At 52.2% G+C, this 14,447-nt stretch overlaps 6 protein-coding genes across 6 annotated transcripts; 3 read left to right on the top strand and 3 right to left on the bottom strand.

Moving 5' to 3' along the window:
- Window positions 1–8: 8 nt before the first annotated feature.
- On the top strand, window positions 9–1,006 carry F9C07_7875 (uncharacterized protein; the record flags this gene model as incomplete). The annotated part of the gene is made up of 2 exons (XM_041294396.1): window positions 9–406; window positions 460–1,006. 2 exons carry the CDS (start codon window positions 9–11, stop codon window positions 1,004–1,006), a joined length of 945 nt encoding a protein of 314 aa, XP_041149751.1.
- A 426-nt stretch (window positions 1,007–1,432) lies between these two features.
- On the bottom strand, window positions 1,433–2,503 carry F9C07_7874 (uncharacterized protein; the record flags this gene model as incomplete). The annotated part of the gene is made up of 5 exons (XM_041287041.1): window positions 1,433–1,536; window positions 1,592–1,833; window positions 1,886–1,972; window positions 2,024–2,037; window positions 2,087–2,503. The coding sequence occupies 5 exons, from the start codon at window positions 2,501–2,503 to the stop codon at window positions 1,433–1,435; spliced, it is 864 nt and encodes a 287-aa protein (XP_041149752.1).
- A 275-nt stretch (window positions 2,504–2,778) lies between these two features.
- F9C07_2204698 (cytochrome P450) lies at window positions 2,779–5,872 on the top strand (the record flags this gene model as incomplete). The annotated part of the gene is made up of 8 exons (XM_071509592.1): window positions 2,779–3,200; window positions 3,261–3,777; window positions 4,255–4,389; window positions 4,449–4,536; window positions 4,587–4,655; window positions 4,725–5,333; window positions 5,388–5,610; window positions 5,662–5,872. The coding sequence occupies 8 exons, from the start codon at window positions 2,779–2,781 to the stop codon at window positions 5,870–5,872; spliced, it is 2,274 nt and encodes a 757-aa protein (XP_071367596.1).
- Window positions 5,873–6,066: 194 nt separating this feature from the next.
- F9C07_2108922 (aminotransferase GliI) lies at window positions 6,067–9,005 on the bottom strand (the record flags this gene model as incomplete). Its single annotated transcript, XM_041294387.1, has 7 exons — window positions 6,067–6,495; window positions 6,553–6,639; window positions 6,695–7,421; window positions 7,578–8,017; window positions 8,075–8,487; window positions 8,545–8,749; window positions 8,805–9,005. The coding sequence occupies 7 exons, from the start codon at window positions 9,003–9,005 to the stop codon at window positions 6,067–6,069; spliced, it is 2,502 nt and encodes an 833-aa protein (XP_041149754.1).
- Window positions 9,006–9,044: 39 nt separating this feature from the next.
- On the top strand, window positions 9,045–12,094 carry F9C07_2166842 (P-loop containing nucleoside triphosphate hydrolase protein). Its single transcript, XM_041294398.2, has 8 exons — window positions 9,045–9,441; window positions 9,497–9,577; window positions 9,627–10,018; window positions 10,069–10,641; window positions 10,699–11,041; window positions 11,099–11,599; window positions 11,657–11,799; window positions 11,855–12,094. Exons 1-8 carry the CDS (start codon window positions 9,244–9,246, stop codon window positions 12,036–12,038), a joined length of 2,415 nt encoding a protein of 804 aa, XP_041149755.1. The 5' UTR covers window positions 9,045–9,243; the 3' UTR covers window positions 12,039–12,094.
- Window positions 12,095–12,637: 543 nt separating this feature from the next.
- On the bottom strand, window positions 12,638–14,293 carry F9C07_7868 (putative macrolide phosphotransferase k; the record flags this gene model as incomplete). The annotated part of the gene is made up of 1 exon (XM_041287042.1): window positions 12,638–14,293. One exon carries the CDS (start codon window positions 14,291–14,293, stop codon window positions 12,638–12,640), a length of 1,656 nt encoding a protein of 551 aa, XP_041149756.1.
- Window positions 14,294–14,447: the final 154 nt, after the last annotated feature.

Genomic DNA, 14,447 nt, shown 5'->3' with positions numbered 1-14,447 from the left:
CCCATACCATGGCTGCTCCGCTCTTTGATTGTTTGATTGTCGGCGGGGGTCCCGCTGGCCTGGCTGCTGCCCTCGGTCTCTGTCGCGCGATCCGCACGGCGGTTGTCTTTGACTCCAAGAGTTACCGCAACCCGACTGAGCATATGCACAATGTGTCCACCTGGGATCATGCCAATCCCCATGACTACCGGCTCGCCGCGCGCAAAGAGCTGACCGAGGGCCGTTACAACACCGTGACGCTGGCCGACGTGGCCTTGCGCAAGATCTGGAAGCTCGACTCCGGTGAGTTCGAGGCCACCGATGCTGTGGGCAAGGTCTGGAAGGGGCGGAAATTAATCCTGGCCACCGGGGTGAAGGATGAGATCCCGGAGCTGCCAGGATATGCCGACTGCTGGCCCAAGTCAATGTAAGTCATGATGATCTGATGCGCGCAGCTTCCATTCTCATATGCTAGCATAGCTACCACTGCCTCTTCTGCCACGGATTCGAAGAGCGCGGTGCCCCATCTGTCGGCGTCCTGGCCATTGGCCCAGTCGCCAACCCCAAACCCGCCGAACATCTCTCGCGACTCGCCCACAACCTCGCCAAGACTGTCACCATCTATACCAATGGCAACGAGGAGCTCGCAGCGCAGCTCCGCCCCTCGATCGAGAAGGACCAATGGTTGACCCTGGACAACCGGGTCATCAAGCAACTCCATAAGACCGATGGCATTCCCGTCCGGGTGGAGCTGGACGATGGCACTACGAAGGAGGAAGGCTTCTTGGTTCATGCCATGAAGACGACGCCGCGCCTGGACTTCGAGCATAACCTGAACTTGGAGCTCTCGGCGCAGGGCACGGAACTCGTGGCGAGTCCCCCCTTCAGTGAGACGACCACACCAGGCTGCTTCGCCACGGGCGACTGCGGTATGGCCATCAAGGCGGCCAGCATGTCCATGAGTAATGGATCGCTGGCGGCGGTGGGTGTGGTCTCGCAGCTGGCGTTTGATGAGAAGGCGAAATAAATGTGATATCCATGACAGTAGTTAATGAGCGAATCTTTTGTTATAATACTTTTTTATCCAATGATCCTGTGTCGGAGTAGACTCTGTAATCTTATCTGTATCATTGTGTCAAGACAGCATGTAGGGCTCAGTGGCTTGAAGATGATTGAAGAATCTTTAGAACACTCATCTCCGGGAGGTATGTTGTGGCCTCAATTACAATCACTCAAACTGACGAATGCATGAATAGCTCAAGCCATGATGTCCATTTAAAGTCCTCGAAGTCCAAGATTGCACAACTCGCATCCAGACTCATTCACAACTCAACGCCCACGACGAATGTTGTGTAAATTCAAAAGAAAACCAGTTGCCATTGAAACCATAACCGAGCTAATACTACAAATCTTGCCGTTGTCCTTTTAAGACGCTTCCCTCCGTCGAGACTTCCTACTCCTGGTTCTCATAGAAGACCAGACATCGCACTTCAACACTTTCACGCAGGGGAGCATCCTCCGGGGTATTGGGATGCTGGAAAGCGCAATGGGCACACACTGTAAGGCACGGTTAGCCTCCGTCGCAGGGCAAAGTCCAACGAAGTGAGCATACTATGTCCCGAAATACCTTCCTTACTGTCCCAGATCTTGATCAAAGTGCATTCGTCGGTTTGTTGTCCATCAAGGTAGTACCAGCGTTGGCTTTCGTCGTGACTGATGCTGACGGTCTCACCACGGAGCTCGAAGCGGTTGCGATACAGCTTGGTCGGATGGATATGTGCTTGGGCTAATGTACTGCAGTCCATTACAGCTAGGGGCCAGTCTTGGACGGGGCCTCGGAGAGGACGCCAGACACTGTAGTCAACACCATGAGATTGGAGTCTTAGACAGGGAACGGATTACATACTTGACGATTTGCGCCCGACCCTTGAGGAGCCGGTCGGCTTCTTCGGGAAGATGCTGGTAGACTCGACGTCGGGCTCCCAGGGGAGACCTGCAAAATAGGGTTAATAAGGTACATGATAAACCGGCGTATGCCACCTACTGATCGCAGTGAACCTGGCACTAATTAGTCATGGGCCAGTTTCATACGGACGAGAATGCTTACTGTGCTTGCAGGCTGCTCGCGGCCATTGGGGTTCTTGCCAGCCAAGGAGACCTCGCGCCGTCGCACGGTGTGATCGAAAATAACCACGCGTGATGCGCCCGTTTGCCGCTTGATGATCTGCTCCACGAGGGGATAGTAGACCTCGCGGACCGCCTCCTTGTCGCCGGAGCGAATAGTCTCAAGAATTTCGGGGCGGTTGCCGTCGGGATCCACGGCGAAAGCAAATCCATGCGTATCGAGCTGGAAGGAATCACGGAGTGGGCGAGCATCGTGGACCGAGACATTGTGTGGTTGCTGGGTGAAGTTGCATACCTCGAAGCCCTCATCTGCAGCTGATCGATAGAAAGGGGGCTCATCCGATGCCAGACGGGGAGCGATGAAGCTCATCTGAGCCGGATAGTGAGCGAGGGAAGTCATGTTTGAATCAGTCGACGATTAGATTGCGTGAAAAGATGTTTGTGCTAACAAGTTCAGTGAGATATGGCTTCTCCTCCCTGGCTCGCGACATGTTATGTACTTCTTCGCAACCCCGGGCTGCGTCTACCAGTTGGGAAGCCGATCGGTGACCGGAAGTGGCTATAGTGGCCTATGTATATCATGGCCGATGGGATGTCCATCTGTGTATCAGACCACTCATCTTGCCATCATCCGAACAAGTTTTACCAATAAGCGCTACGCCACAGCTTGCCATAATGGCTTCTGAATCCTCGATCCCTCTCTACGACTGCTTGATCATCGGCGGCGGCATTGCGGGCTTGTCGTCCGCACTAAGTCTGGTGCGTACGCTTCACACAGCCGTCGTCTTCGATGAAGGCATCCATCGTAATGACCAGGCGCCTCATCTCGCCACCGTTCCGACCTGGGACAGCCAGGACCCGAAACGCTTCCGTGACGCCGCCAAACTCAACATTCTTTCCAAGTACAGCACAGTTGAATTTGCAAATGTCAAACTAGAAAAGGTGAATCAGCTCACCGATGGACCCTACAAAGGCTATTTCTGTGTCTGGGACACCAAACAGCGACAGTGGTTGGGAAGGAAAGTGATCTTGGCCATGGGAGTGGAGGATCTTCTTCCTACGATCGACGGGTTTGCGGAATGCTGGACTAAGGGAATGTACGTATTGCATGGATATGCAAGTCAAGTTACTCTTTAATGTCACTAACACCCATATAGCTTCCATTGCCTCGTCCATCGGGGCTATGAAGAGCGTGGAAGCGCATCTGGGGGCGTTCTGGCTATCGACGGCGATGCCACCTTCTTCGCAGCACGGCATCTCGCTTTCCAGGCGCGGAACCTCACTGATCATGTTGTTATCTACACCCATGGAAATGACGAATTGGCGCAAGAGGTAGAGTCGCAGTTGGGACCTTGCGGCTTCCGGGCTGAGTCGAGACGGATTGAAAAGCTCGTGCAGCACCCTGAACGGGCGCAGATGGAGGTTCACTTCGAGGACGGTCAGTCAGAAACTGTTGGTTTCATCGTGCATCGGCCTCGGACCAGCATTCGTGGGCCATTTGCGGAGCAATTAGGCGTGGAGATGACCCCAGAAGGTCATATCAAGACGCAATTTCCTTTCAATGAGACGACCGTGTCCGGCGTCTTTGTCGCGGGAGACGCCGGGTCGCAATTCAAGATCGGGACGCAGGCGGTGGTGATGGGAGCCTTTGCAGCCGGTGGGGTGCAGATGCAAGTTAATGCGGAGAAATGGTCGCAGCCACTGAATTCGGTGGTATCTCAGTAATAATGTTGCGCATGGGGGGTAGAAGGGAATGTTTAGCTCTATCTCGATGTTGTATTATCTCGGGCTCCGAGACCGACGAGTCGCCGGCTCAGCCCACAGTAGCCCTAATCCACAGTCATGAATCTATATAATCTCTGGGCCAGCCACTATCATCTTCTACATTCAGTATACAGCTCTGCTAAACCTATAATGTCTCTCCTCAGTTCTGCATGGGCCGCCGTCACGGTGGGCCTCTGTGTGGCGATCGCTCTTTTGTCCGGGCGCAGTGCCCATGGATTCCCACGCATGGGAAAGTCGCGCCTATGGACCTGGATCACTTGGCAGAAACCGACACGATTCGATCTCCCCCGATATGCTAAAGCCGGCTACGAGCAAGTGAGTGACTGGCTCAGTCGTGTGTTGGAGGCAGAAACTGACAATGGACAGTTCAACAAAGCATTGGGTAAGCCTTTCCTCACGAAAGTATTCGGCCACGACTACGTGGTTCTGCCGTCCAAGTACTTCGATGATATCAAGCGAGCGAGCCCACAGAGCTTGAGCTTCTTTCAAGCTCTGAGCGATGTATGACCCCGAACGTTTAGTGAGTGTGACAATGTCCGGCTGATGGAATCGACGAATAGGGCCTGAATATGGAGGCTTCAGTCGGCCATCTCTACGCTAGCACGACGGAGATTGACGTGGTTGTCAAGCATTTGAATCCCCGACTTAGTATGCTCACCTTTTTGTCATGGAGAGAAAGGTATACTGATACTCCTTAGCCCAACTGACACCATTGCTCTGCGATGAGGCGGAATATGCCATCGAGAGGGAAGTAGGAGCTCTACCCGGTAAGTACTTATCCATCCAACCTTCCATAGAAGCCTTAGCATAAGTTTATAGCTGAATGGTGCATGTAGACTGGAAAAAGTTCAATGTTTCCAACCTCATCGCCGCCATCGTGCACCGGACTACCAACCGCATTCTCGTGGGAAAAAAACTCTGTCGGAACGAAGAATACCTTGCGATTACCACCAAATTCTCACGATCGCTATTCATCAGCGGTATCTTCTGGAACTTTGTCCGCCTGGGACCGTTACGTAAACTAGTCGCTTGGTTGACCATCGGACTTCATCTGAGGGACCGTAATGCCGCTGCAAAGGTCCTCCTGCCCCATGTTCTTGCTAGACGACAGGAGAAGGAATCCGGCGTCGACGTGGCCACCAAGTACCCCGATGCGCTGCAATGGACCATTGATACGGCTCCGTCCTTTCCCGGCGACGATGAGCCCTTACATCAAGTCTACCATATGTTGCATCTGACCTTTGCAGCGAGTAGTGCGTCAGGTGTTGGCGTCACGCAGTGTCTGCTCAATGTGCTGGCGTATCCAGAGTATCTGGAGCCACTTCGCGAGGAGATCTCTACCGTGGTTGCGAGACATGGCGGCTGGACTGACAAAGCTCTGTCGCAGATGTCCTTACTCGACAGCTTCATCCGGGAAACCATGCGACTTCACCCGGCGGGTTCTTGTGAGTGCCACAGCCGTCTTAGCATCTGATAGTAAACTGACAAGGCATCACTAGTGACTGTGGCTCGAACAGTCATGGATGACCATTTCCGATTCCATGACGGTCTAACCTTGCCCAAAGGCACAAACATCATCGCACCGGCGCTGGCGATCCACTATGACCCCGACAACTACGAGGACGCCCACCGATTCGACGGATTCCGGTTTGCTAGATATCGTCAGAAGCAAGGAGAGAACCACCGATGGCTTGCGTCAACTATTGACCAGAAGTTTCTTCAGTAAGTGTCTCTATTCATGATTTTATCCTTCGAGTAACTAATGAGATACAGATTCGGCTATGGTAACCATGCTTGTCCGGGCAGATTCTACGCCATTCGCAAGATCAAACTGGTACTGGCGAAGCTGATCATGGATTATGACTTCAAGTGGGCCCAACCGCGCCCTGTTCATGATCGTCCTGAGGACTTCGCCATTGAGGCGCAGTTGGTGGCCGCCCCGGATGCCGAAATCTTGATACGTAGCCGTAACCTGTCTAATTAAGATTGAATATAGGAATATGGATGAGGAGATTTCGAATTAAACTCCTTAAACTGTGATCTCAGGTTATGATCTACTTTAATGTTTTCCTCTAGAAAAGTAGTTGAAGCCACATAGACCAGGTCATCATATCTATTCTATTCAACATTGACTGCGTAGACGTAAACACTTGGATGAGGCAATATGTACACCGTGGCTTATGGGACCGGGATCATTTGCACAAGAGGAGCAACGACAGTAAATGGCAGAGGAGGCACCTCCCCCATCTTCAAATGGCACAGGGAATCGCCAGGCCATGGCAGCGCAATCCAAAAGGTGACTATGACCCACAGATACCCGACGACTGGCGCCCATCGAGGCTGATAGGAACCATACCATTGCTTCCAGAGCCAAATGACAAAATCCTCCGTCGTAATCACTAGTGCCTGCCACGGGAAGAACAGGAATATACCGACAGCGATTTCGCTGGTGGTGACATTCCCAGGGCGGGGCATCAGAAGCTGCGAGAGAGCGTGCATCATGCCGGAGATGGTAAACGCGAGCCAGAGTTGCGTGTAGGACGATGCGTTGGTCCCACGGCGGATTCCGACGACGTCGACGAAGGCGCCGGTGATGGTGCTTAGGGACTATTCAATGACACTGGTGAGCTTTGCATGGGGGAGTAATCATGGGAAAGGACATACCTTGCGGAGCATTTGGTGCCAGAAGGTCCCCCAGAAGTTGCGTACGGTCGTAGCCTCCTTCAATTTGCCGAACAAAGGTGGCCAGTCCTACAAAGTGTTAGCATGGCTGTCTATTGCTCCTGCGTGGTGGACAGGAGCCTACCTCAGGCCGACTAATCCCCATGGCTACTGCCAGGATGGATACCACCAAGTACTGCATGTTGATAAAAAAGTATGGACCAAGTCCAAATGTCAATGCTTTCAGAAGGCTCCAACCCCAACGAGCATCGCGGATGGTGATGTACTTAGAATCAAGATTTCCCACAGCTCCCGCAGCATCCGTGAAGAAGAAACGAAGCATCATTTGGGAGACCAGATCCGTCATCAGCAAGACCCATACCAACTCGCCTAGTCGCCACCGCAGGAACTGACCACGCGTCATGCGCTCTGGCATTTTCGGGACGTTTTTGACTTGGAAGCTCCAGCGGATGCCTCGCAGGTTCAACAAGAGAGTCACGGCCCATTTGACCTTTCGCCATCCGAACACGGGCCAGGACATCGCCTCGCGAGGAACATGGTCTACTCTCCATAAATCTGCTTCAGGTCCCCCGGGGGAGGCAAAGACAATCTTCTCCACGGCGGAGAGCCAATGCGGCCAGGCCAGTGCGAACAGATTGGCGACTCCAGGGTTATTGGTGAATCGGTTGTATTGCGCAATGGCTGCTAGACTCAGGATCGTTGTCGTAGCAAGAGTCCGTCGACCGTGAAAATGTGGGCCACTGAGGAATAGGATTTGGGCCCCGACAAGCAGAAGATGGGGAGTAATGGTGCCATTGGTGGGATATAAGTCCCAGTTACTGAGGGACGATGTGAATGCCGTGCTCGACATCCTGACAGCACAACCAGGTTGATTTCACTGATCGGGTGGAAGATTAATCAAGACGGTGAAATGATAGAGAACTCCATTGATATACCCTAACTATTTGTAAAGACCGAAAACCATTCGGCGACCGAGGCCTCCTCATTCTCACAGCCACTGAATTTACTGCTTCCCTAGAACCGTTTCCATGCGCTTGATTGCTTCCTCTGCCCGGGATGGTTCCAGCGCAAATGTTAACCGCGCCCAACCTTTCTGATCTTCATTTACGTGATACGCCTTGCCTCCACTGACATTAACACCGGCTTCCTTCAGTTGGGCGATTACGGCTTTCTCGTCCTCCCAGGTCTGAGCCTGTGGGGCCACACGGGCAAAGAGGAAGGGGGCAGAATTTGCGGGGATATATTCAATCTGATGCTTTTTCAGGAAGTTGGTCATAAGACAATATGCTTCCTGCAGTCTTTGTGCATTCAATTGGAGAAGCTCTGGGAGTCGAGGAGATGTGAGGAGGGCTGTCGATGCGACCGCACTGAGACTGGATGATTCAGTGTTGGACGCGAGAGCTAGTGCGACGTGCATTGCCTCGTTGGCCTGTGTGATGCTACATCCCTATATTCAGGTCGTTAGCAGGTATGATTAATGACGCGTAACCCTAGGACGAATTACCACACGGAAGCCACTGGAGCCAAAGTCCTTGCTGGTGCTCCAGAATGTATGCACTCGAGAAAGATCACAACCAATTCCTTTGACATCAATTTGTAACGCAGAGACGAATGGTGGTGCATCTGGAAGCTCGGGATTCTCAAAATTGGATAGCGCGTACACCTCGTCGGAGATGTAATGAATGCCTTTGGAGTGACAGAAGCGAATACAATCCTCCATGACGGACCGGGGATAGCATTGCCCGTACGGATTCTGTGGATTTGTGAGTAGAAGACCCCGGATCGGAATTTCAGACTCTTCGTAAGCCTTTTCCAGTGCTGGAATCAACTTCGCCGTCAGAGTATCTGCACTTCTTTCGACATGAACCATCACCGGCACGGCTGATGATCGGGCCGTGAAGAGCCAGTCAAAGCCATCTGCAAGAGAAATGTCAGTCCAGGCAAAGCTCTTACTTATCAGAATGTGATACATACTCCAGAAGGGCGCAGGGACGAGAATGCCTTCCCCAGGCTCACAGAGATTGTACAGGAAAGTATTCAAGCATGTCGCCGCACCAGGCGCTGTTGCGATATGGTCTGGCTCTACCGGGATATGGGGATGGAAGTATTCATTGACGAATGCTGCCAGAGCCTTAATCAAGTCGGCATCTCCAGCGAACTCATTCGGGTATGACAGGTGCTGTGCGTCTCCTATCAGCACGAACGAGTATTCAAGAAGGGGAGTGGAGGTGTACATGAGGCTTCAGCCCATCTCGTATGGCATCTTTGGTCAACTCAATGACCTCATTTCGCAACAACCAGTTCTCGGCAGTCGATAGATCAATGCGCGGTACAGTTGGTCGAGTGCGCTCCAGCAAGGCAGCGCGGATACCAGGCATGATCGCATCAACATTCGACGCACCACGCTTCGACAGTCCAGCGCCAGCAGAAGCCATCTTGTTCCGTTATGATATTTCACCTTGAAGAATTGTTACCTTTGCTTGGTGCCACGTTATGGGAAGTGCAGGTAATTTCTATGAGTATAAGATCCGGCGTGGTGATCGTCGGTGCCCCCAGTTTCGGGGGCCGAACAGGGCTGAGGCGCCATCTATCTACTACTTATCAACGACCCTCGAGGTGCCAACGTTGTCTTAACTAACTCCTGTGAGCTGCTACACTATCAATAATCGCAAAATGCAGCTGGCAGTGCTGACACTGGCCCTGTGCTGGGCATATCCAGTGACTATTTATATTTCCTATCTCCTTTCAAGGTTAGGGATTGCCTTGTACCGGAAGCACAAAGATAGCACCACAGGCGCCTGGTATGAAAAGCATCGGAAAGCTGCGTTTACGGCCATCTTCTGGCTGCAGCTCGTACAATGTTTCGACCTGGTCAGTGGCAAAGTTCTTCTATCGGATGTGTTGATTAATCGTGAGCGTTGGGTAGGCAATTTCCATTACCATCACTGGATATGCAATGAATATCAGTCCTCAGGTGGAGGCTTGGTGGGTTGACAAAGAGTTCTTGGTATGTCTCTGCAGGTTTCCTCAATGCTCTGAGGCACTGACAAGTGCAGGCATCGAATATCGCGGTGTTCATGTTCCTGGCCGCAGGCTTGCTTCCAGATCCCGACGTGCCGTTTTCACCATCTCTGTCGCATTCTCATGCATGGATTGCAGGGATTATCATGGAGGCGCTTCAACTGGCGATGTTCTGTAACCAACAAAGTCCAGTCTCTGTTCTCTCGAGAGTTGAGTACCTTCAACTGGGACTGGTCATGGTGCGACTGGTCCTGTTCGTCGCCATGGTTGCGTTGTACTTCCAGCCCATGTACGCATGGTCGCGGATCCAGCTGGATGAAACCGAGCCGTTACTGGGGGAAGTGGATTCGAAGCCGGTCCGAGATGCGCAGCATGGTGGATGGCTGGACTATGTCGTTGGGTTCAGCACATTGTTCCCATTCTTATGGTCAGTCGTCTTCGTTGTCTCGGTAGGATGTTTACTAAACCGGGAGATAGGCCATCTGATTCCCGACGCTTGCAACTAAGAGCCATCTTCTGTTTCGTTCTGCTCGTCATTCAACGGGTGGTGAATATCCTGGTTCCCCATCAACTCGGAATTGTCGTGGCCCACCTGGGTTCCGGCACGATCCCGTACCAGAAGATTGCCATCTACATTGCCTTGCGCGCACTTCAAGGACAGCAAGGAGTGATTGGATCCATTCGTGCCCTTCTGTGGATCCCCGTCAGCCAGTCGACGTACCGACGACTCACCTCCTCTGCGTTCGAGCATGTTCTTTCGTTATCCCTCGAATTCCACCTGGGCAAGCGCATCGGAGAGGTCATGAGCGCACTGAGCAAAGGAAGTGCGCTCAATACCTTCCTTGACGGACTGGTATTCCAGCTGTTTCCCATGGTCGCCGATCTGTGGATTGCTGCGCTGTACTTCTTGATCCAGTTCGACGCCTTCTACTCTCTGATTGTAATTACCGTGACTTGGCTCTACCTCTTTGTAACGATCTATATGGCCAAGTATCGTGGCCGCGCGCGCCGAGAGATGGTGAACCGGGAGCGTGAGATGGAGGCAGCGAAGTAAGTTCTTTCTACGACTTATTAAGAAACGATCACCGGTATATTAACCGAAGATAGGACGGATGCCCTGATGTCCTATGAGACAGTTCATCACAATTCGGCCGTTCCCCATGAGATCAACCGCTTTAACCGCCTCGTGCAAGCTTTCCAAAAAGCCGAGTACTTCGTCTTCTTCTCCCTCAACCTGCTCAACGCCACCCAGAACTTGCTCTTCACGGCAGGAGTGGCGATCGTCTGCTTACTGTGCGCGTATCAGATCTCCGCAGACATGCAGCAAGTCGCCATGTTTGTCACGCTACTCACCTACTTGGCTCAACTCCAAGCTCCATTGAACTTCTTCGGAAGCTTCTACACCCAGGTCCAGAATAATCTTGTCGACGCTGAGCGAATGCTTGCCTTGGTAAGTCTTGTCTCTCATTGTAAGCACCGATGATTGAACACTGACCAAGCTTTATAGTTCAAAGAAAAGCCTCTGGTCCAGGATCGCGATGGTGCGATTGACCTCAACACTTGCGCCGGTCGCGTGGAGTTCACCCATGTGAACTTTGCATACGATGAGCGCCGTCCGGCATTGCAGGATGTGAGTTTCACCGTCGAGCCTGGAACATCCACCGCTATCGTAGGAGAGAGTGGGAGCGGCAAGTCCACGATCTTGAAGCTCTTGTTCCGGTTTTATGATGTCGCCGCGGGCTCCGTTCGATTTGACGGCGTCGATGCCCGGGATATGACCATCGCCAGCTTGAGAAGCCACCTCGGCGTTGTCCCACAGGACACAATTCTCTTCAATGATACGTTGCTATACAACTTACTGTATGCTCGACCTCAGGCGACGATGGAAGAAGTCTATGCGGCGTGTCGTGCAGCCAGCATCCACGACCGGATCATGAGCTTCCCCGACGGTTATGAGACCAAGGTTGGCGAGCGAGGATTGCGACTGTCCGGTGGAGAGAAACAGAGAGTCAGTTATACTATAGTTTACTACTACCTGGATAGTTACTAACAGTTGATACTTCAGATCGCGATTGCCCGGACATTCCTCCGCTCGCCGCAAATTCTGCTTCTCGATGAAGCGACGGCCTCGTTGGACTCACAAACCGAACGTCAGATTCAGGGGGCATTGGATAATATTGCGAAGGGTAGGACGACTATTACTATTGCGTAAGTCATTTACTGCATCTCTAGGAAGTGTGGGTGTACATCTAACTTCGTCCAGCCATCGCCTCTCCACCATCACCAAGGCCAACCAGATTATCGTCTTGCACCAGGGACGTATTGTCGAGAAAGGAACGCATGAAGAGCTGTTAGCAGCGAATGGGATGTATAGTCAAATGTGGGCGAAGCAGACGAAAGCGAAGGAGAAAAAGGATTCCAATGCGACTCTTGTGGAAGTTGCTTGATTTATGTGTATAGTTTATTTTTAGATATTGAATTGACCCATGAATTTGCAATTGAATATATGGCTTCAATAAAGTAGAACTACGATAACGAACAAAGTCACAACTCCTGGGAGGAAATATATACCTTTCTACCGTGCAGTATAAAGCACTAAAGTGACAAAGTCAATGAAGATTCTCGCCAAGTCGGAATGTGTTGAGAATCGGAGCATGGAAATATATTGAAGGATACACGCAATGATGGAAAATTGGGATTAAAATATATATTCAGGAGGAAAGGTTAGGAGACAATGACAGCGGGTTATAGCAAATAGTATAATCGTATATGACTTCCACTGTAATATGTGTCTAACAGATAGAAACACTATCAGAGTACACAGCAGTCCATTGAATCTATTGAGATGCAAGGCTAAGCTCTCTGACACCACCACTCGAAAGTCTGTTAAAATGATACAAGTTCCGGAGTACGAGTTGACGCAATCTATTTCTGGATTACTGTGAAATTGTCATATTGATATCACTTGTTTTTTCATATCCGTGTCTATCATACAGATGCATATCACGTAGTGGTTCTACCTCAATCATAAGAAGACAAAAAACGTCTATTGAGCCTTCGAGACCGGACCAGTCTCTACCCCTTCGACTGATGTCGCCGCACGATTCTCCGACCCCTCGAGGCCAAAGTCCGTTTCCAGCGTCGTGCGCAGTTCGATGTGCTTCTCCACCACGACCAAGGCGAATCCGAGCAAGGCAAACGCCATCCCAACCTGCCAAACTGTCCGTAAGCTATCTGTGTAGATACTTCGAACAGCGTCTGCTTCATCACCCAGCTGGGAAAGGAATGAAGTACCCGCCAAGGAATACGCGCCGCCGTGGGCGAGTTTGTTGCGCACAGTCGCATCGTGGACACGGCTTATGAAACGGTCCACCTGGCCGTTGAAGACGACGGCCGGGATCTCGACACCCCAGACGAAGCCGAAACTGCGGAGAAAGGCATAGGCACTCGTTGCAGCGGCATTGTCAGACTCCGGGAGCGCAGCTTGAATGGCAGGGAGAACACTTGTCAAGAGCAATCCATGTCCGAGACCCACGAGACATTGCAAGATCACCCACTCGGCCCGAGGAGTGCCTGCGTCCCAGGTGCTAAACACACCCATACAGATGGAGAGGAGGGCAAATCCTGCCCAGTGCAACGGACGATAGACGCCTGTTTTGCTCATGATAGCGCCACCCACGATAGCGGAGGGAATCATGAACCCCGTGAAGGGGATGACGTCTACACCGGACATGGTGGTGGATTGTCCTTTGACCGTCTGGAAGAACAGGGTCAAGAAGTACACTACCCATTGCATCAGCATTGCGGCGAGGAAGGCCAGAACGTATGCAGTCATGGAGGTTCGGTTGCGAAACAGCCGTGGGGGCATCGTCGGTTCGAGGCAATAGGGCGAGGCCTCAAAAATGTGAAAGAGTACCCAACCGAATGCACCGAGGACCAGAGGAACTAACACTTGGTACGATGACCATGGGTGGACTGATCCGCCGATGACCAGAGCGTACATAATGGCGCAAATGGCCGCAATGAAGATCGTATTTCCCACCCAGTCCACTCGGGCCAACGCGCGTCCCCAGCTGACCTCCCGTTTATGCTGCACATTCAAACACAGAACCAGAGCCACAAGGGCCACACCAGCACAGGGAAGATTGATGTAGAAGACCCATCGCCAAGTAGCATGCTGAACCAAGGCGCCTCCCACCAGCGGGCCGAGTGAGATCCCCAAGGCGCATGTCGACAACGCAATCCCAACATATTGTGCACGTTCGCGCAACGGTACCAGGTCGCACACGATGACCTCCAGCAACAGAAGAATTCCCCCGGCTCCTAGGCCCTGGACGGTGCGACCGGCGATCATCATTCCTGTGGACGTCGCGCCGCCACAGATGCCGCTTCCCAGCGCGAACAAGCACATGAGGATGATCATGGGATTTCGACGGCCCACGATGTTGGAGATCTGTCCGATCAGGGGCTGCACGACGGCCGACGCCAGCGTGTATGAGTTGGCAATCCACACATAGTTCTCGCCGCCATCTAGCTCGCGTGTAACGGTGGGCAATGCAGTGGTGATAGCGGTGATGTCGAGCGAGGCCACGAAGGATGCAAAGCACAAGGAGACGAACACCGCCCAGAAACGCGTGCCACGGGTGCCAGTTGACTGCCTCTCGGGTTGACTGTCCTCTGCCGACGGCGATGGTTGGTCCATGACAAGTCGACTGTGCTCGGTCCGTCGGAGCAGGTATGATGAGCCTTACTGGAGACCGATAAGCCACTATCTCTAAAGTTGCACCAGGAACGAATAGTAAAGGCAGTGCAATGCTTCAAGTTTTCGAACCGGTGACACTATCCCCAGACTTTGT

This window comes from Aspergillus flavus, chromosome 6 (assembly GCF_009017415.1).
Source record: "Aspergillus flavus chromosome 6, complete sequence".
NCBI classification, from domain to species: domain Eukaryota; kingdom Fungi; phylum Ascomycota; class Eurotiomycetes; order Eurotiales; family Aspergillaceae; genus Aspergillus; species Aspergillus flavus.
The sequence above is the reverse complement of the archived record's forward strand: the minus strand, read 5'-3'. Positions and strand labels throughout refer to the sequence as shown.